This window comes from Mastigoproctus giganteus, chromosome 7, assembly GCF_048544385.1.
Source record: "Mastigoproctus giganteus isolate SK-2022 chromosome 7, ASM4854438v1, whole genome shotgun sequence".
Taxonomy (NCBI): Eukaryota; Metazoa; Arthropoda; class Arachnida; order Uropygi; family Thelyphonidae; genus Mastigoproctus; species Mastigoproctus giganteus.
Window position 1 is genome coordinate 96,417,065 of NC_143581.1, and position 23,162 is coordinate 96,440,226.

At 37.9% G+C, this 23,162-nt stretch overlaps 1 protein-coding gene across 7 annotated transcripts in view; it reads left to right on the forward strand.

Annotated features, from left to right (window-relative positions):
- LOC150083093 (cytohesin-1-like) overlaps positions 1–23,162 on the forward strand; it is a 491,792-nt gene that overhangs the window by 150,381 nt on the left and 318,249 nt on the right. For all 7 annotated transcript variants that reach the window (XM_090377032.1, XM_090377029.1, XM_090377030.1 and 4 more), the window contains exon 5: positions 4,119–4,237. In XM_090377032.1, the coding sequence (XP_090233158.1) occupies positions 4,119–4,237 (119 nt within the window). The remainder of the gene's footprint in view (positions 1–4,118; positions 4,238–23,162) is intronic.

Here is a 23,162-nt window from a genome sequence, read left to right on the forward strand (position 1 = left end):
TTGATTAGACCAGGGTTCGAGCCCGTCACCGCCAAATACGGAGGATGCGGAAAGGTCAGGGAATGACCACCGCATATCCCGGAGCAATATGGCCTTAGTTGCTAATGCTCCTAAAAACCAAATAACAAAAAACAAACAAGCAACTCAATGCAGAGAAGATACAAAGGTGCATACGGATGCAAGGACAGCGTTTTGAACACCTTTTGTAACATACTGTAACATGTAACGTGTAAAATCCTGTGGTTTTGAAACCAAAAATTAAAAATGTATTATCTTATGTTGAATAAAACCATCCTTAGCAAAGGATTCACAGCTTTTTGCTAAACTAGTGTTCCCATAGTCAGTAGCGGATCTTAACAGAAAATGTGCATTATCTCGAAAACAGTTCATTTGCAGCCCAATGTTCACTGGGACTTTTTTGTTTATTTTAGTTTGTACTTTTCACCCTTAAATTATTGAAACACCCTGTATATTTCCCTTTTCCTTGACAATTGAGTCAGAAACAATAACTAGCTCCTGTGGGACCAGCACATTCTGCCCTGAAGGTTGCCGCTGTATTGCCTGGTGCATAATTGTGTTCTGGAGTTGAGTTGGGCAGCTGTGACCTTGATGGGTGCCCCCCCCATTTTAATTCCTTCAAGGGCATCCACCCAACTCTTCAAGCTGTCATAGATGACCATTAGAATGCTGAGTTGGCGCCTAATTTTTTTCACATTCTCTTCACCTAGCACACACAAAGACATCCTCCATAGCTAGATCGTGTCCTGTTCGAGACAGACAGACAGACAGACAGACAGACAGACAGACAGACAGACAGACAGACAGACAGACAGACAGAGAGAGAGAGAGAGAGAGAGAGAGAGAGAGAGAGAGAGAGAGAGAGAGAGAGAGAGAGATCAACAAACATGTCACATTTTGCACATTTTTTTAGAATGTGAAGCATTGGAGAATTGTCCCCTACAGTTCTCCTGCAAACCACAGCACTTTCGCTACTTTGCGCAAGTTGCTTTGCTGCTCTAGCCTGTGCATGATTTCCGTTTAAATACAATTTAGTTAACAATAAAAATTAAAAGGATTTATAAATTTAATTGATTAATTGCCAATACTATACTAAGCTAATAGATTCCTACTACAGTCCTATGTATTATGTCATCTAGTTTTACGTTATGCCTTAACGCCAATGGTTTTCAACCAGTGTGCCGTGTAATTTGGGTTTAAGTTACTTAAAGTTATTATTATTTATTTTAAAATTTATACATTTATTTCATTATAAAAAGGTGTACGGTATCCATTGTACTGTATCTTTTTAATTTTGTGGTGATCTATAATTAATCTTTATTTAGTACCTCTATATAAAGAATAAAATTATTATATAGGTATTATATAGGTATTAAAAGGTTATAAACCGCTGTGTTAGGTATTTATTTTGGCTTAAGGGTGTTGTGAAAAAATTATTGGGACACTTAGGGCACCGTGAACCGAGAAGGTTTGGAAAACTCTGCCTTACGCTATTAAGTTCGAGATATACGTAATGCTATTTCATATCGATACTTCACAATGGCGACAAGTTTCGAACGGTACAAGTTTTACCGATACTAATTAATAACCCACAAAATCTCTATCTATTTTTAAAATAAACTAAGTATTGTAACTAAGAATATAAAGCTACTTCTAGAAAATAAATTAATATGCCAATTTAGTCAATAAAATGGTAAAAATTTAAGAAAAACTTCTCTGTTTGCTGGAGCGGTAAAAACTTCGCCCACATCAAGCTAATCTCATTCCTGAAGAAATCTTATGTCTATTTTTGTTCATGAATATTGTTTTGGCGAAAAAACTTATAAATTCACTCTCAATTTGGTACGTATTAAAGCAAAAGTGCATGAAATCGTAATTATCCATTTCACAGTTTACACTAGCAGTTATCCCTAGAAAAATTTTATTGATAATAGTACTACAGTATGTTGTTTGAGCACACACAATTAAAGTGCCTCACATTCATTGCGAGGCCATTCCTGCTGATATGAATCTATTTGGGTTGTGTATATATATATATAGTCCCCCACGGTTCTCCGTAAGGTGTATATATATATATACACAGGGTGTCTCAAAAATATTGGTACAAACGTTTAGGGGAGGTAGGTAACATCTAAAGGAATGTGAATCGCATAGGAACCCATAACCAGAAACGTCACGGGAAAGTAGTAGCAGAGGCACAAGAAGCAGAAATGACACAAGACAGTAATTAGTGGCAAACATTTATTTGACATAATATTAACAATGGAGTACGAGATGGATGCATTTCATGATGTTACAACAGATGCTCGAAGATGTTCCACCATGAGACGCGATGCATGTGTGACACCGACGCAGCATGGATTGACGGACACGGTCAAAAACACCTGGAGTTTCTTTGACAGTAGCAGCAGCGCAGACAAGTCTCGCCACGAGATCCATTTCCATCTCCATAGCCGATTCATACATGATAGATTTGAGGGGGCCAGGCAATAGGTCCACCATGGCCAATCCATCTACGCCCAAAACGCCTGTTCAAATGGTCACAAACACACCTTCCATAATGGGCAGGTGCCCCGTCATGTTGAAACCAAATGTTGCGTCTCACATTTGCTGGAACATTATCAAGTAACCCTGGTAGAACTTGTTCAAGAAAGATCCGATATTTAGCGGAGTTCATGCGGGATGGTAACAGGTATGGGCCGACTAAGCAGTCACCGACCATATCTGCCCACACATTGATTGCGAAGCGATGTTGTGCCGCATGGGGACTCACACCGTGTAGGTTGTCGTAAACCCACACATGAGCATTGTGCTGATTGAATAAGCCTTCCCGAGTGAAATAAGCCTCATCCGTGAACAAAACATAGGCTGGAAAATTCAAGTCTTGAACGCTTTCTTGGAGAAACCACTGCACAAAAGCCACACATGCAGGATGATCTTGGGGGAGCAGTAACTGAACCCTTTGGAGATGAAAGAGGTGTAAGGAATCGTTGTCAGACAAAGCTGTACACTGCAACGAGACACTCCTAAGGCCGAGGCAACGGGACGTGTGCTGGTAGTAGGATTATTCTGGACGGCATTCAACACACTTTTTTCCATGGCGGAAGTTCGCGTCGACCCGCACTACTCCTGTTACCTCTAAATGACCCATAATCGCACAAATTTTGATGCACACGCGCAAACAAACAGTGGTCCGGTACATGTCTGTCTGGGAAGCGTTCTCCATATATTCGTTGAGTGGCTCGTCCATTGCCCTCTGCTAATCTATACACTAGGTGCATGTCTGCCGGCTCACAGTTCGTATATCAATGCATGCTCTTCGTGCGGCGACTACTGCTTGAATGAGTAAACCAGAAATTTTCCCCCTCTCAAACTGATGAACAGTGCCGTGTACCGACTTACGGTGACGTTTCCGGTTACGGGTTCCTGTGCTATTCACATTCCTTTAGATGTTATCTACCTCCCCTAAAAATTTGTACCAATATTTTTGAGACACCCCTTGTGTATATATATATACACACCTTACGGAGAACCGTGGGGACTATATATATATATATAGTCCCCCCCTGTATATATAGTCATATCAAAAAAGTAGTTAAATTTTCACAAACCAGTCTATTTCCCAAGTTTTAATATGATTTAAATGAATTATAATTAAACAATTAAGTGCTGTTGGTGTTAATAAATGCTGTGGTTATTTGGGATATTTTTGATGTGAAACATCCTTGGGGCACCTCAACCGAGTAAATCTGATAGTTCACGAAAAATGCGACACAGAAGTAACTTCCACCAGTGGCGAATTGTCGTAACTTGTATTGTCAAAATAATACTCCCTGCAGCTGCCACTTGATTGTAGTCATTCAAATGGGTAATTAGGCTTTTGGCTTGGATTTTGCTAACCTCTTCCAAGCCAAGGATGTTTCACATAAAACCATTTACCATGCGTGCTTGACACGCACCAGTTTTTAATTACTTTTTTTGGCTACCTGAGTTCTGCATATATTGTTTGGTGTACAAAGCGTACCTTAAAACAGTGGATTTCCACTGTATCCCATGTTTAACATTGTAAGAATTATTAATATCAATTATATTTAAAATAGGGAATTGAGTATTTAATAGAACATGGCCTCCTGAAGAACACTCCTGAAGATGTTGCCCATTTCCTTTACAAAGGTGAAGGCCTTAATAAAACTGCAATTGGTGACTATTTAGGAGAGAGGTAATTATTATAATATTGTTGTATTCAATGTTAAGTAATTAATCCTTTCATTTGAATATTTATTATGTTAATTCTCTTTAACTCAAAGTTCCTGACATGATCAAAAAATTTCAAAATAATGAAGCTATATTGCCCATAACATGAATTTTCACAAATGAACCTTCTTCTCCTTCTTCTTTTCCATTTAAATTAGAAAGAGGTCAGGATATGAGTAATTTGAGGTAAGCTGTAAAATCTGGTTTTATTGTGAATAGGGTATAAGTAAATTTGTGTGTTTTGTTTGGGTATATGAATTTTTTTTGTTTCTGTGTAATTTTCTGTTGTGTCAGCCACCAGCCAAAAAGTGGTTAGTTACCTTCTGTGGTTGGGATCACCACAAACACACATGCACATACCTCAATGTTTTTCAGATATACATCTCAATCAATCCACCATATTTGTGACACACAAGTAAGGTGGGACAGGAATTCCTAATGTCTGTTACATGCTTGCATACAGTTTGAGAGATCATGTATTTCAGATAACGAAATTTGCAGTAGTTCACTTTTCTTCCATATTTTGATGCTACAATGGTGTTTTGGTGCACAGTCCCAAAATCAATACTAATTTTAAATTTTGTATGAAAACCCCCAAATATGAAAGCTATATGGACCTGTAGTACTTGGTATTTGATAGTGGCAACTAATGCAAAAAAAGCAAGAATATACAGCATTTCTCAAAAAAAATGGGGAAAAAATCTCATATCACCTTTCCACCCTCTCTAACAATTTGTCTAGTTGTTCCTTGAATTTATTCAAGCTATCCACTTCTACAACACCAAATGGAAGTTTTTTCCAATAATCAACTGCCAGCTGGCTGAAAGGAAATTTCCACACATCCATCCTGCAACCATTCTTCCTCAGTTTGAATTTATGTTCCCTCATGTGTAGTCTGAGTAACAGAAACAATGCCATCAGCATTTAGTTTACTGAGTAATATCTCCTCACAGGTGCAAGTACCAGACACTGCAATTTGCAGAACTGAAGCCTTTCCTGGTGAGAGCATTCTTTTACAGTCAATTTCATTGCCCTTCACTGCACCTGTTCCACCAGATCCATAACCTGCTGAAAATGAGGGTGCGGTACTCAAAGTGTGGCCTAACCATTGACTAATACAATAGGATAATTGCCTCATTATCCCTGCTAACAACATTCCTGTATATCATTGACAAAAATGCCATGAGTTGTCCTATCAGCCCATCAATGCTGCTCAGAGAACTTCATGTCTGACTGCACAATTGCCACCCCCCTGGGTCTTTTTCATTCTCCACCACCTTGAGTGTGGTACATACGGTTGGTACTTTATTCTAGGATTACTGCTACCCTTGTGCAGTACCTTGTATTTGTCAATTTAAATTTCAGTTGCCTCTTCTCAGCCCATCTGCCCAATCTTTCTAGATTCATGCTGCAGTAGCATATCCTGATTACAGTCATAAACCACCCTTTCAACCTTCATGCACATCTTCTGCAAACTTAGACCTTAAGCCTGATTTGTTATCTGAGGCCAAAATTATTATTTTTTTATTTCCAGTTCCTAATTTATTGCATTACAGTATCCAGTCAGATTGGTCAGAGAAGATCGCCCCTTAACAGATCCATGCTCTGAGTGCATTTCTGTCTATAGCAATGGTGTCCAACCTTTCCCCGTACAGGGGCCATATTCAAAGTTAGATTTGTTTTGCGGGCTGCACCGTATGATTTGAGAAAAATTAGTGTGTTACATTTTCCATGTCTTGTTGCCTGTAAAGGGAAGTCTCTATTTTCATGTTACAATTTTTTTATTTTCAGACTATATATAAAAAATGCAAATTCCTAACACTTTTATGTGCAGCATATCTATGTCAGTGATTTATTTTTTAGATTTTATTAAAATTATGACTTGTTTTTTTAACAAAATACTTTGCTTTTGTTTTTTAAAAAAAATACCCTACTTTTGTTTTTTAAAAAAAATACCCTACTTTTGCTTTTAAATGCTCACTTTAGAACATTTACAACCTGCAAAGGATCACTGCTTTTCAATAAAGGTGAATTAATAAATATAATGATACACCTAAAATTGAAAATATTCAAAAATTTTATTAAGTACATACACAATACCCGTGAGCCACCAAATATGGAGGATGTGGAAAGGTCAGGGAATGACCACCGCATATCCCCGGAGCAATATGGCCTTAGTTGCTAATGCTCCTAATAACCAAACAACAAAACAGACATACACAATAATTAATAATTGTGTATTAACATTCAATGAGATGAGTGAGGTTGGATATTTTTAGATGATTGTTCAAAATTTAGTTGAAAATTTGTGATGCCAATCTCAATAATGAAGATGCTCATATGTTATTCTGTTTATTTTTAAATATTTATTTGATTTCATGTGTGAAAAAATTTCAGTGCAAACTTTCGTTGATCCAAACAAAGTAGCCATTTCCATGGAATTTTCTTTTCTTGAAATGCCATGAAAATGTCATTTTCTTTGAACAAGTTATATCGAAATAGTAGAATATCACAATATGAAAATATTGATATGTACATAACTGTATTAAGTGTACATACTATTGCACTGGACCACATGTATACATTTGATACAGCCGAGCCCGATGCTTGCATTACCCAACATTGCATTACAGTGGTGCAACTCTCTAAAATGCTGTTTTGGTTCACTTTCTTTGCAGGCCATATTAAAATTATTCAATGGCCGTAGGTTGGACCTCACTCGTCTAGAGAGTCCTGCAATTATTTCTTTAACCACTGACTTCATAATTTTCCCTGGAACAGAAGTCAAGTTAACAGTTTTGTAATTATTCATGTCACTCTTTGATACCCCTTTGTGAATCAGAGATCTAGTCCATAGGGATTTCCTCTATGGATTAGAGATGTGCAAATATATCCTCATAAGATGGGTGCTTGTTTTAACATTTTTTCTGAACATGATCAAAAGCATTGGAAATGTCAAGTACAAGAAATGGATTTGTCCAAAGATAATTAACATATGCCAATATATCATGAGTGAATTGACACTAATAAATTCCATATTTTCGCTCAATCATCAGATGGAAGGTTTCAAGATAGTTTAAGAGTCAGATGATAGGTGTCTCCATTACTCTAGAAAGATTAAAAGTAAGTGCAGTGAGAATGTAACTTGATAGGAGGGATTTGTCACTTTGTAAAATAGGTGTGTGTGTGTGTGTGTGTGTGTGTGTGTGTGTGTGTGTGTGTGTGTGTGTGTGTGTGTGTGTGTGTGTGTGTGTGTGTGTGTGTGTGTGTGTGTGTGTGTAATCTGTGAACACTTATTATTTTATTGTTCAGTGAAAGCTGACTGTTACTCTTTCAATGCAAAAACATGTCATAAACCATATATAAATAATTTCTGTGAAAGTTACTTTCCGGTAATTACCCACCTCGTTTAATAAACATATTCACACCTTTTCAAGTGACAGACTAATACATTAAGCTCATTCTGATTGGTTACTGCACATTTATATACCTGGTGCAAGGCTGTTGAATCAACCAGTGGAGTAATTAGGCTGAATCTGCCTATAATAGTACCAAATAAAGGCTGAATATGCCCATAAATGGTACCAAATATATATGTAATAAGCAGAAATATATGCAATGTATTTGAACTCCCTTGCACCATTAGGTGCGTGGAACTTCAAAACTGGAAAATGGAAGAGAATGATAATTTCCTTGTTTATATTATGTGTTTTTTTTTTTTTTTTTTTTTTTTTTTGTTATTTCAGCAGAATTAATAAAAGTTTTATATTTTTGAAAATAAGAGGTGAAAAAAAAATTTTTTTTTTAATATTAATCTTTTAATAAAAAATTGTGTTTAATACATATTGTCATTAGTAAAAGGTCAAGTGCTGGTTATACCACAAGCAAAATTCAAACAAGGCAAAAACTTTTTCTAGAAATAGAAATGGAATTTGATGCCTATCACATTCTGCACCACTGATTTTGTTACAATTGGGAGTGCCATCGCTCTCACACAGACATCCAGAGTGAATACGAGGTGTAGCAGTAAAGTTCCTGGACTGCTGCAATAAAAAGACAAAGTGAAGAAACTCTCAAAAAATGATTTTATTTTTATTCAAAGTAATTATCAACTGATTGATTTCATTTATTGAATCATTCTAAAAGTTTCTGAAAAGAGCTACTGAAAGTGTCCAAAGAGATTGTTTAGTTTGGTGGTTATGTTTTTCTTTATGATGCAGGAGTATTAGTATTAGCAATGGCCGCATGGTGCAAGGAAGCTTATGGCTTACGCTGAACCAGCCAAGAAAAAAATAATAATAAATAAAATAAATAATAATAAAAGAAGATAATTTAAAAAAAATTAATAATTACTAAGAGAAAAGGAAACACACAACCTATGCATTTCCCTCCTCATGTAGGTAATCATCCAGCTAACCTTTGAATTTCCCCAAATTGTCACCTCTACCACCCATGTAGGTAACTTATTCCAGTAATTTATAACTCGCTGGCTAAAATAAAACTTCCTGCATTTCAAGTTACGTAGGGAGTCTAAACATCTCCCTACATAACTTGAAATTATGGCCCCTAGTTCCAGAATCATTTATAACCGTGAAAATTTCATCCTCATTTATTTTACTTATGCCTCTCAGAGCCTTAAACACCTTGATAAAGTCTCCTCTAAGGTGCCTAGTTTCCAAACTCTGCAACCCACATATTCAAAGTCTTTGCTCATATGGATGCCGTTTTGCTGATCTCACCAGGCGAGTTACCCATCTTTGGACCCTTCAAGGAGCACAATGTATTTTTTTAGATGCGGTCTCCATACTTGAACCCAAAGAGTGTGTGTGCTGCGGCACTCCTGCTCCACTCGGCTACGGAGGGTTACAAAGGTGGTGATTACTTTGTCCTCAACATCCTGAAATCTCTTTCCTTTAATGGCATTTGTCATCTTGGGAAAGGTAAAGAGGTCCACTGCTGCTAGGGTGGATAGCTGATCTCCAAAATGCCATATTTTGTTAAATGCCTTCACAACAAGTGCAAAATGGTCAGGGATATTTCCATAAAGCAAGAATCAGCTTCCTTTCTCTCAAAATTGCAGCCCTCAAGTGAGAAATGCGCTTCAATAGTCTTTGATGCACCTGTATGTAGAACACAACATTGGTTCTCTCTCTCTCTCTCTCTCTCTCTCTCTCCCTCCCTCCCTCCCTCCCTCCCTCCCTCCCCTTTTCAGGTACAAATTTCTTAAGAATCGGACTCTGTTTGTTGAAAGATGTGATCAGCATCGTCTTGACCTTGGATTTCTGTAAACGAAATGTTTTGGATCTTGGTAATGATTCTGAAGTCCACTGCATGTTCTGAGGCTTCTTCTCTGGGTTGTACTGAAGCACTCAACACTCATCTGTGATGATGATACAGTCAAGGAAATTAGGACTATCTTGACAAGTCTGGATGACGTCTTCGCATGATGACACTCTTTGTTGCTTCTGCTAATCCATGAAGCTGTGCAGCACAAATTTTGTACAGATCTTCCTTTTCTCTAAATCTTCATGCAGGATATGACGAATCTTCTTCTTATTCATATCTGACTCATCAGCCATCATTCTCTGGGTCACAAACAACAATCTCTTGTCACATTACTTTTGCAACTCTGTTCTCATTTCAGATGGTTGTCGGACATCCACTTCTTTAGGTTATCAAAGAAGTGGATGTCCGTGGACATCCACTTCTAAAGAAGTGGAAGTGGTTATCACAGACATCCTCACATCGATCTTTAAACCTCTTATGCTATTCAAACACTGCTATGACTTAACATATTATTACCATAAACATTTTTTAACATTTAATACACTTCTGTTTCAAATATTCCCACTTTAAAGCAAAATTGGATTTTTTTTCATTGCTCCATTCCAAATTTTGACAAAGAACATTAGCACAACTAACAAAACTGGTTGTTACTTGAAACTTGTCAGCCTACTGGATAATCTCTGTACTACAACTTACCACTTCTGTTTATTTTCAAACTCATCGAACATGATCAATAAAGTTCCAGTCCAGGAACTTAAGGTTACCTTTTTAAAATAGTTCTACATTAAATTGTACTTATATTCACCTGCTGTGATTACTACTCCATCATCATAAAGATCAAAAAGGCTGAAGAATCGACGTGAAAACATGGTTATGAAAACAGAGGATTCAGAAACTTTCATTATCAGGTTCTTTGTATAATCCAGTTACCAGAGGATTGTTTACCATTAGGCTTTAAAGGATTATTTATCGTGATCTAATTGGGTGGTGGATGCAGCCAAAGATTAAACAATTTTAATCATGTTACTAGGGGACTAGTAATAACCATTAGTTATCGTTACCACAACTTTGAATAAAATACTGCAGGAAAGCTTGCTTTCTAACGTCATTACCAGATATATAGTTAATAAGGTTGTTTTATGGTCTTATTGTTAATAAGACCATAAAACAACCATTCTTTAAGAGAACTTGATATTTTTGTACCATTAATACCTAATAGTTTTTTCAACAATTCAGTTAACATTTTCTGTTTTATTGCTGATTGGTAGGGAGAGTTCAACATAAATCTTTGGGATCTTCTTAGTTGGAGGGGTGGATTTTAGGTGGGGGCTATGAGGAACAGTTGTGGTTAATGTGTTTTAAACTGTTTTTAATTTGTGTTTAGGCTCTGCATTTAAAATGTGGTTGTGGCTGTTTTCAATCTGAATTCCTTTGTTGCAGTTAATGCTTTTCATAGCACCCATTAAAATGCTTCTTTATAAAGCCTATGGTTGTGGTAGTTGTCTGTAGACAGGAGTGAGGTTTTGTTAAAAGCCCACTGATGGTCTTCATTCTGTGTGTGGCATACTGGATCTGATTTTGCTATATGGCACTTTTTGTTTTCTTATTTACGTTCTCTTACTGTGACAAAGAATCATCTTGTGCTCTGTCCTGTGTAGGCTTTAGAGCAACCTCCACATTATAACCAGCACAGTGGGTCTTATTTTTCGAGAATCTTGGATAAGAAGAAGCTGGAGTAAAAGTTTACAGCAGTGGTTAGCAACCTGTGACCCAGTAGTCAAAATGTGACTTGCCAGCATGATTTGGTTGACCTGTAACCAAACATTTTAATTCATTAAAAAAATTTAAACATCTGCAACACAATTTCAATTCGAGCATGTTGCATTGCTGATTGTTGATATATTGATATGCATCTGTGTAACACTTGAAATTTCAGTTGACATTCTATCTGCATTTGGGGTTCTTCCTATATGGGCAAACAAATATTTTCTAAAATGAAGTAGTATTAAATCCATTACCAAGCAGGCTCAGAATTCAGAATCTTGTCTGCAGATAAAGTAATAAAATACCAATCAGATTTAGTAAACCTTTCTAAAGAAATTCAGACTCAAGGAAAGGATTAAAAATTCTTACACTTCATTACTAAAATTTTTATTTAAAATGTACCATTAAATATTATTATTACTACATGTTATATAAATAAATATATGTAGAACTGAATTTAAAAATAAAAGATTTGTGAATGATATTTTTAAATTTATTAATTACATTCTACATAATTTACAATATCTGCACTACACAGTTCTCTTTACTGATCGACTGTTATGACTCCTCAAAAAAATTCGAAAAGCAAGATGTGGTCCACCATAGAAAATGTTGTTGACCACTAGTTTACACTATATCATTTATTATGGTTATTTTTGTATACCTAAAAACATGTGTTTAACTGTTTGTGCTATTACTTTGTTAATATGTGGTGCGTAGGAAATGATAATCAAGTTTCTCTTTCTGGAGAATTTATCTTTTGGGAATTTTATTCTCCCAAAATGAGGTTGGTTTTAGGGATATCCATAATTTTTAAAAAAATGTGTGATGTCTGAATGATTTCATCCTCATGGCCATAACTTTTGTAGAGCAGCAGACTCTCCGGATGAAGCCCTTAGGGACACCTATTTTTGTATTTAAAGGATGGTTAGATGAGATTAGTGAATTGGCCCTGTGTCAGTTGGTTTTCTGTATACTGTATTTCTGGTAAGGAGTAAGTAGCTATATTTTTTCTAATTCAATTCTGAAAGAGATGTGTGGGCTGTTAATGTATGAATAAAAGTTGTTCAGCTCTTGTATGCTATACATCCAAATAATGAGGACATCATCTACATAGTGGATCCAAAGTTAAGTTTAAGGGTGCCTTTTTCTAATGCTTTGTCTTCAAAAGAATGCACGAAAATTCCTGCAACTGAAAATTTCTACAAGAGGGGATAGCCTACTCAGCCTTATTTTTGTTTGTACAAGTTCTCTTTGAATCTGAAGTAACTTTTTGTATATATCTATTACATTGAGGATGTCTGTTCCTTTTAGCAGCTGGTAGGAGAAGATAGTATTGAATTGTTGCTCAGTATTTGGGGAGGATCATTTTTTTGTTTCCTCTAATGGGCATTTGTAAACATTATGTACATCAAAGGATACCAGATCTGCACCACTGATGTTGAAGTTTTTAAGCAGGTTGATTAAATGTTGTGAGTTTTTTACCATTCTGAGATTTTTAAGAAGGGCTGGTGCAATGGTTTTTACAGCTGCTGGGCTACTTTTCTACCTGGGTGGTTTTGCATTTATTGCAAGTCTAACTGGGAAGTCTAATCTACTTGGTGATAGAATTGGTGTGGTCTTTGCAAATGATTTTATAGGCATTTTCATCCGAAATATTGGCTAAATTTTATTATTATAATATATGGTGTCAATAACTACTATTGTATCTCCTTTATCAGCTTTGGTTATATGTATGTTGCTGTGGTGTTTAATTTGTTTCAGTATTTTTTGATGGCCATTACATTTTTTCTTGTTCGTTCTTTCATACTTATTTTTATGAAGCTAGTATTAAGTTGAGGCAGAAAATCGATGTAAAGGATTTGCTGTAGGGTGGGTGCAAATAAACCTAGCCTAATTATCTCATATTCTACAGTACATACAGTTGGCAGTGATCACAGTGTACCAATGTGAGATTTACTTAAAGATATAATTACCATCAGGGGTAAAGAGAAGGGTTTTTTGCTTCCATAAAGGTGACTACAGTGGTCTCAGACAGTTTTTAAATTCTGTACAGTGGGACCAACTGAGGATGTTACGAACAGGAAATTCTAAGTGGAAAATGTTCAAGGAATTAATCGTGGAAACTACTAGGCTTTTCATACCAATTACAAAATATTGTTCAAGGTTTAGGCCTTAGTGGATGTCAGATGAACTAATGAGACTCGTGGCAGAGAAGAAAAATGCATTGGATGCATATAAAGTACCAGGTGACACAGAATCTTGTGGCAGATATAAGCTAGTCTGTAATCAAGTCACAAAGGAAATTAGGCAAGTGAAGGCTGATTGCAAGAAATCTTTGGCAAAGGATGCTAAGAAAAACAAGGACTTCTTTACTTATATAAACTCTAGAAGGAATGGGATGAATTAGATTGGTCTACTTCATATCGATTGTTTGACTTTTGATGATCCTGCTCAGATAGCTGATAATCTCAATGAGTATTTTGCATCTACATTCACACATGAGGAGTTATTAACCCCTTCCCGGAACATTTTTTTCCTGAAAATGTGCCATAACGGATCGACTTTTTTTTATTTTACAGATTAAAAGTATGTATCATGCGAATACTGATTGTATAGTTTTTTTGTGTTTTTTTTTTAAATTTTTTAAAGTAGAAAATACATGGGAGTAATTAACCCATTTTGGCTATCCCGAGCTATCTCATTTATGCCAAAAAGTTTGCAAATTATACAGATTTTTTTAATAAATTAAAGCTTGAGCTAAAAGAAAGGAACAGAAAAACACTCTTCACTACTCATTATATAAATAAATTTAAACTATGAAGTGGAACGCATAGGCAGTAACCTCCCATTACAAGCAATAAACTTGAACTAACTATGTTCTGACACATGGCCACTGCAACTGGATAGGCGAGGTAAGCGTCACTTATGGGTGGATGTTCAAGAGGGTGCAGAAATATTTTTTGATATAGTTTTCTAATTAGTTAACACTTATTAGTATTCAGCATTTAGGACAGCAAATTTTATTTTGCTTACTGGCGAAATATGGGAATGTGTACTACTGTTCTGACATTGAACGAGAGTAGCCTTGTGCAGGCAAAGTTTTTTACTGCTCCTGGAATAGAAAAGTTTTTTCTGTTTTATTAGCTTAAATTTGCATATTAACTTATTTTCTAGAGTAGCTTTATATTCCTAGTTTCGATACTTAGTTTAAAGTTTAACTTAGATAGAGATTTTGTAGATATTAGTATCGGTAAGAATAAATCCACATGTTTAAAGTTGCAGCTCTGCTGAACAAGACGTTTTTTAGCCATATTTAGCCACTTTATTGACCAATTGTTATATCAAATTATTTTCTATAAGTAGCTTATAGACCTAGTCAGGATTCTTAGTTTATTCTGAATTGAGACAGCGAGATTTGGAAGTTAATTAATACTTAAGTGTCCGTAGATTTATCATTCCTACTTGCCGCCATTGTTATACGATACGTTATATCCCGAACTATATAGCGTAAGCTTAGTATAGTATATAATATAATATTGTCAATTAATCAGTAAAATCTATTAATCTTGTTAAACTTCATTGTCAATTAAATTGTACTTTTTAAATTAAATACATATAACGACTTAGATCACAAACATAACATAATTAATTAATACATAACTTGATACGGAAGTTATATAAACAGAACTTGTAGATAATACTCGAAAATGAAAAATATATATAGTGTTATAACTGTGTTGGGATACAAGTTTAGGGTTATAATTTTGTACTGAAATTGAAATTTTATTGAAATTAAATCGAAATCATGACTCAGACCAGAGCAGCAAAGCAAGCAAAAGGCTCAAGCTGTCGCTGGGAGTGCTGTGGCTCAGGGGACAACTGATGGGGGCAGTTGCCCACTGAATCACAGCCTTTTAAAATGCACTGCTTGCATGATGTTTGTGGAGCAGTCGGGTACGGGACATGATACTGCCATGGGGGATGTCTTTGTGTGTGTGAGTGTGAGTTTGAAGGGCAGGGTGGATGCCCACGAAGAATCTAAATTGAGGGGCCCATCAAGCTCTCAGCTGCCCACATCAATGCCAGAGCTTGCACTTGGTCATCACTCTATACAGTGGCAACCCCGAAGGCAGAATGCGCTGGTCCCACAGGAACTAGTAGTTGTTGGTGACTCTATTGTCAGGGAAACGGGAAACATGCTTTGTAAAAAGTATAGGTGGAACAGGAAAAGGGTTTGTCTGCCAGGGGCAAAGGTAGATGACATTGTAGAGCAGATATCATCTTTTAAGGGCACAAAAGGTGATATAGTTGTACACGTTGGCACTAATGATATTAAGAGTAGGAGACCGGCAGAATTACTTAACAAGTACAGGTCACTGTTGAAAAAAGCCTTGAATTAGGGTTTAATTTGAAAGTGTCTGCAATTCTGCCCAGACATGATAGAATGGAGTATATGATGAGAGCCTTGTCAATCAATTCGGCCCTGGAAAGATTGTGCAAGGCTCAATGGGTAGAATTTTTTTCAGCCTGGTCTGTACTTGTTAACAGGAAAGACTGCTTCTGCAGGGATGGGATATGCTTAAATAGAAAGGGTGCAAGAATATTTGCTTATTCTATCGAGGCAATGTTAGGTGGGTCGGAAAATTGCTAGCTTGGGGGATACAAGGACTAATAGATTAACAGTAGCCACTGGCAGAGGTGAAAGTGATTCTTGTACTGCTTCTATTGGAATGAGCAGCAGCCTGGAAAATAAGATACAGGATATTTCAGAACCTGCTAGGAGTCATTGCAGTACAAGAAAACACATGGGTTGTGTTAGGGTAGCTAAGAATAGGAACAGGTGCATGTATACTTGCGTGTACACCAATGCTAGGAGTTTGGTAAATAAATTTGATGAATTTCAGGTATTGCTCAAAACATCAAAGGCAGATATTGTGGTGATTTCAGAGACGTGGTGTCACATAGATATAAGGAATGCAGAACTGGAATTTGGGGAGTACAATGTCTACAGAAAGGATAGACAGGATAGGAAGGGGGGAGGGGTTATGCTATTAGTTAAGAAACACATAAAAACCAAGGAAGAGAAGCCAGTCGACATCGCTGGACAGTGCAGTGTTGAGTCAGTTTGGTGTGACATAAGCATTGGGATATCAAAATTGAGAGTAGGAGTGTGCAATAGGCCTAATGACTCTGATGAGTATAATAAGGAACTGTACAGGGAAATAGAGTGGGCCAGTAAATCAGAGAGTCTTATAATGGGAGATTTTAATTTCACAGATATTGACTGGAATTTGGGGGCTGGTTACTCACGCACTAGCAGGGCTTTTGTGGATTTATTGGATGATTGTTTTCTACATCAGCATGTTCGGGAGGCAACTAGAGGGAGTAATACTCTTGATTTGATTATCAGCAGTGATTCTTCATGCATTAAGAATCTGCAGATAAATGAACCACTAGGTGGCAGTGATCACAGTGTGCTGAAGTGGGATTTACTCAAAGAGGTAACTGCCATTAGGTGTAAGGGAAAGGGTTATTGCTTCCGTAAAGGCGACTACGATGGACTGAGACAGTATTTAAATTCTATACAGTGGGACCAACTGATGATGTTACCAACAGCAAATTCAAAATGGGAAGCATTCAAAGAACTTATCTTGGAAGCTATTAGGCTTTACATACCAACTAAGAAATATTGTTCAAGGTTTAGGCCAAAATGGATGTCAGATGAACTAATGAGGCATTTGGCAGAGAAGAAAAATGCATGAGATACTTACAAATTAACACATGACACAGAAGCCTATGATAGATACAAGTTGATATGCAACCAAGTTACAAAGGAGGTTAGGCAGGCGAAGGCAGATTACGAGAAATCCTTGGCAAGGGATGCAAAGAAAAACAGCAAAGAGTTCTTTACTTATGTAAACTCTAGAAGGAAGGGGATGAATCAGATTGGTCCACTTGATATTGATGGGTCAACTGTTGATGATCCTGCTCAGGTAGCTAACAAACTAAATGAATATTTTGCATCGACATTCACACATGAGGAGTTATTCAGCAAGGGGAATGCCAGAGGTGTATTCAACTCTAGCAGTAAGCTACAGAATCTTGAAATAACTGGGAGTAAAGTGGAGGAGAAACTGTTGAAGATAAACACAAGAAAGGCACCCGGGGTGGATGTGATCTATCCAGTTATATTAAAGGAGGCAGCAAAGGAAGTAAGCAAACCCTTAGCCATAATTATGAGAGCTTCCTTGGACTCAGGGGAGGTACCCATAGACTGTAAATGTGCAAATGTGACCCCAATTCACAAAGGAGGATCAAAGGGTGACACAAGTAATTATAGACCTGTGAGCTTAACTTCTGTTCCAGGAAAATTAATGGAGGCACTGGTTAAAGAAGCACTGCAGGATCATTTAGACAAGACTTCAGTTATAGCTCAGACACAGCATGGTTTTGTTAAGGGGAAGTCTTGCCTGACCAACTTGATTGGATACTATGATGCAGTCACAAAAGAACTGGATGCAGGGAATAACTTTGATATTATATACTTGGATCTTAGAAAGGCTTTTGATACTGTTGCACATGGAAGACTGCTACACAAATTGGAGCAGTGTGACATTGGAGGCAAATTGCTGCTATGGATAAAGGGGTGGTTGAGGGGGAGAAGACAGAGAGTGGTAATCAATGGACACCGCTCATCGTGGACTAATGTTATTAGTGGAGTCCCTCAGGGCTCAGTGTTGGGTCCATTATTGTTTTCTGTATTTATAAATGATATTGATGATGGTTTATCAAGCTTAATGTCCAAGTTTGCAGATGATACAAAGGTTGGCAGGGTTGTCAAGGACACTACTGACACTATGCTGCTGCAACAGGATCTGGAAAGGTTGAGCAGATGGGCTGAGAGGTGGCAAATGAAGTTTAACATTGACAAATGTAAAGTACTACACATGGGAAACAGCAACCCCAGAGCAACGTATCAACTCTGTGGTACTACACTGACAGTGGTAGAGAATGAAAGGGACTTGGGGGTGGTTGTGCAGGCAGATATGAAGTTCTCTGAGCAGTGCAGACGGGCTACAAGAGTAGCTCATAGAGTATTGTCAATGATATACAGGAATTTTTCCAGCAGGGATAAGGAGGTGATTATTCCATTGTATAAGGCAATGGTCAGGCCACACCTAGAGTACTGTATACAGGTCTGGAAGCCTCATTTCAAGAAGGATGTAGAGCTGCTGGAACGAGTACAGAGAAGGGCAACAAGATTAGTGAATGGAACAAAGGGGTGCTCTTACGAAGAAAGGCTTAAGTTTTGCAAATTACAGTGTCTGGAGACTAGGCACCAGCGAGGTGATCTGATAGAGGTTAATAAAGCCTTGAATGGTTTAAGCATGCTCAATGCTGATGGGATTCTTCCTCTAGCTCAGAAAAATCACCTGAGAGGGCATAAATTCAAATTGAGGAAAGACAGATGTAGGATAGACGTGCGGAAATTTGCCTTTAGCCAGCGGGTGGTTGGTTGGTGGAACAGACTTCCATCCCTTGTGGTGGAGGTTGATAGCCTAAATAAGTTTAAGGCTCAGCTGGACAGGTATTTTGAACGAACAGAGGGGTGAAGTGGAAGTGGGGTTTTTTTTTTTTTTTTTTTTTTTGGCTGATGCTGCATAAGCTTGCTTTCTTGCATCAAATGCCTCTGCTAATGCTAATAGTATCCAATCAAATTTGTCAGACAAGACCACTGCCCTGAGTGTAGTGTGATGGTCTTGATCATTAGGCAATCCTTAACAAACCCATGCTGTGCCTGAAGTATAACTGCAGTCTTGTCTAGATGATCCTGCACTGTTTTTTTAACCAGTGACTCCATTATTTTTCCTGGAACAGAAGTTAAACCAACAGGTTTGTAATTACTAGTGTCACCCTTTGTCAATTGGGGATACATTTGCATAACTCCAGTCTGTGGGGACCTACACTGCGTCCAAGGAAGCTTTCATAATTATGTCTAAGGGTTTGCATACTTCCTTTGCTGCTTCCTTTAATATATTTGCAGATCCTATCCACCCCAGATGCCTTTCTTATGTTCAATTTAAACGATTTCGCCTCCACTTTGCTCTCAGTTATTACAAAATCATTTAGCTCCCTGCCAGAGTTAGATAAGCCTCTGGCTTCCTCTTCCCTACAGACATTCCTCATGTGTGAATGTAGATATAAAATACCCATTCAGTTTGTAAGCTACCTCAGCAGGGTCATCAACACTCGAACTATTGTTGTCAAGTGGACCAATCTGATTCATTCCCTTCTAGAGTTTATGGTTTTTTAAGTTTATATTTTTTAAAGTAAAAAAGTCTTTGCTGTTTTTCTTTGCATCCTTTACCAAATATTTTTCATAATCTGCCTTTGTTTGCCTAACCTCCTTTATGACTTGATTATAGACTATCTTATTTCTACCATAGTCATCTGTGTCTCCTGATAATTTATATATATCTTGTATCTTTCTTCTCTGCCATGAGTCTCATTACTTCATCTGACATCCATTTAGGCATAAACATTGAACAGTATTTCTTAGTTGGTATGAAAAGCCTAGTAACTTCCAAGATTAATTCCTTGAATGTTTCCCATTTAGAATTTGCTGTTGGTAACATCATCAGTTGGTCCCACTGTATAGAATTTTAAAAATCTGTGAGACTACTAGTCACCTTACAAAAGGAAAAACCTTTCCCTTTACTCCGGGTGGTAGTTGCATCTGTAAGTAAATCCCACATCAGCACACTGTGGTCACTGCCACCTAGTGGATCTTTTATCTGCAGATCCGTAATGCATGAAGAATCACTGCTGATAATGAGATGAAAAGTATTACTCCCTCTGGTTCTCTGGTTGCCTCTCGAACATGCTGCTGTAGAAAACAGTCATCTAATAAATGCACAATAGGGCTGCTAGTGTGTGTGAGTGGCCAACCCACAAGTTCCAGGCTATATCTAGAAAGTTAAAATCCCCCATTATAAGACAATTTGATTTACTGGCCCACTCTATTTCTCTGTACAGTTGTTCGTTGTACTCATTAGGCGTATAACACACTCATGCTCTCAACTTGTTTTACCAGTACTTATATTGCACCAAACTGAATCTACACTGCACTGTCCACCCATGTCAGCTGGATGCACTTCCTTAGATTGTATATATTTCTTAACTAACGGCATCACCCCTCCTCCCCTTCTATCTTGTCTATCCTTTCTGTACACATTATATTCCCCAAATTCCAATTCTTCATTCCTTATCTCTGTGTGGCACCATGTCTCTGATATCCCAACAACATCAGCCCTTGCTTTTTTTTCCTGCTCCTCAAATTCATCAAATTTATTTACTACACTCCTAGCATTGGTGTACTGCGCGTGTACATACACCTCTTCGTACTCTTAGTTACTCGAACACAACACATGTATTTACTTGTTCCTTGATGACTCCCAGCAGTCCCCGAAATCCCTAGTACCTTGCTTTCCAAGCTGCTGCTCATTCCAGAGGCAGTGCAAGAATCACTTTCGCCTCTGCCTGCTGCTATTGTTAATCTATTAGTCTATGAATCCATCCAAGCTACCAGTTTTCCGACTCGCCTACAATGCCTCAATAGCATCAGCAAATATTCTTGCACCCTTTCTATTTAAGCGAATCCCATTCCTGTAGAAACAGTCAGTCCTGTTTAAAATCACTGACCAGATTGAGAAAAATTCTACTCCACGAGCCTTGCACATTCTCTCCAGGGCTAAATTGATTGACATGGCTCTCATCATATACTTTCTCCTATTATGTCTTGGCAGAATTGCAAACACTTTCAAATTTAACCCTAACTTGCGACTTTTTTTCAACATTGACCTGTACTTATTAAGTAAGTTCACAGATGTCCTACTCTTAATGTCTTAGTGCTATTGTGTACAACAATATCACCCTTTCTGCCCTTAAAGATGATATCTGCTCTACAACATCATCAACTTTTGCACCTGGTAGATATACCCTGCTACTATTCCATCTATCCTTTTTTGCACAATATGATTCCCATCTCCCTGACAATAGAGTCACCAACAATAACTATCTCCTGTGGGACTAGTGCATTCTGCCCTGAATTGTGTTGCTGTGTTGCCCAATGTACAAGAGTGAGCTCTGGCATTCAGTTGAGCATCTGAGCGTTTGATGGGTTCCCCAGTTCAATTCCTTTCAGGGTATCTATCCTACTCTACAAACTCTCATAGATGCCCATCAGAATGCTGAGTTTGCACCTAATTTCTTGACACTCTGTGCATCTAGCACACACACACACACACACACACACACACACACACACACACACACACACACACACACACACACACACACACACACACACACACACACACAAAGACATCCTGCTTGGCTAGATCGTATCCTGTTCCAAAGCGGTCCACAAACATTTCACAAGTTGAACATTTTTTTAAGATTTGATGCATTGGAATTTCTCCCCCTTTGGTTCTCCCCTGAGCCACAGCACTCCCGCTACTTTGTGCACATTGCTTTGCCGCTCTTGTCTGGGGCATGATTTCTGCTTAAATACCATGTAATTAATTAACAATGAAAATTAATAAATTGATTAATTAATATACTATACTATACACTAAAGGGACAAATTCATGGGTTACCTGATTCCTGGACAGTGCGACAATGTCATCCCTCTCGCTAGTGGACAAACCCATGCCTTAGCAGGTATATGGCTACACTGCATTCGCGTAAACAGAATTCAATGTAAGTATGGATAAACTTCATGAATTACCGACTTTGAAGAAGGAATGATGGTAGGTGCCTGATGCATGGATCACTCTATCATGGAAGTGGTACAGAAATTGCACTATCCCCATTCGACAGTATCAAGAGTGTATCATGAATATGTCGTTCACAGAATAACATCTCATCGTGGGCAGAGAAAGGTGATGGATGAACATCTGTCTCACATTGTTTCAGCCAACTGGTGAGCAACAGTGGCACAAATCAACAAGGGAGGTGGAAGAAACATCTCCACCAAGACCATCAAGTTATCATTAACCGCAATAGGTTAATGGGAGCCCCTGGCCCTTCAGATTCCCATTGCTAATACCACGACACAGGACTCTATGCCTCAATTTGATGAAACAACATCGGCACTTCACATTTGATGATTGGAGACTGGTCTGCTAGTCCGAAGAGTCCTGTTTCCAGTATTTCGAGTGGACGGGAGTGTGTATATCTGACTAAAACTGCATGAAGCTGTTCACTCCTTATGTCAACAAGGAACTGTTTGGGCAGGTGGACGGTCAGTAATGGTCTGGAGCATGTTCACTGGCACACGTTGTCACCTCTGGTATCTGTAGATGCATCTCTGAAAGGTCCAAGTTATGGGTCCATCCTTGCAGATCATCTGTATCCCTTCATGGTCATCGTGCACCCACAGGGCAATGGACTCTTCCAGCAGGACAATGCACTTCCCCCACAGAGCCATGGTGACTAGAACATAGTTCAAAGAGCATTCCATAGATTCCACAATGGAATGGCTTCCCTGTTCATTGGCATGAACCTTGTGGAGCATCTTTGGGATGCTGTGGAAAGGTCCATTCGAGTCCGTCGAAAGGTCCTCCACACAGGACTGTGCCAGAATTATGGACAGTGGTGCAGCATTCGTGGATGGAAATACATGTGGAATATTTTTGCGAAAACTAGTGGACTCATTGCCTCACTATGTGACTTCCTTATCCAGGCAAAAGGTAGGCCTACCCGTTACTAGGTAGGTATCCGATGCTTTCTGCCCACTCAGTGTACTTGACTATACAATATATACTAAGCTAATG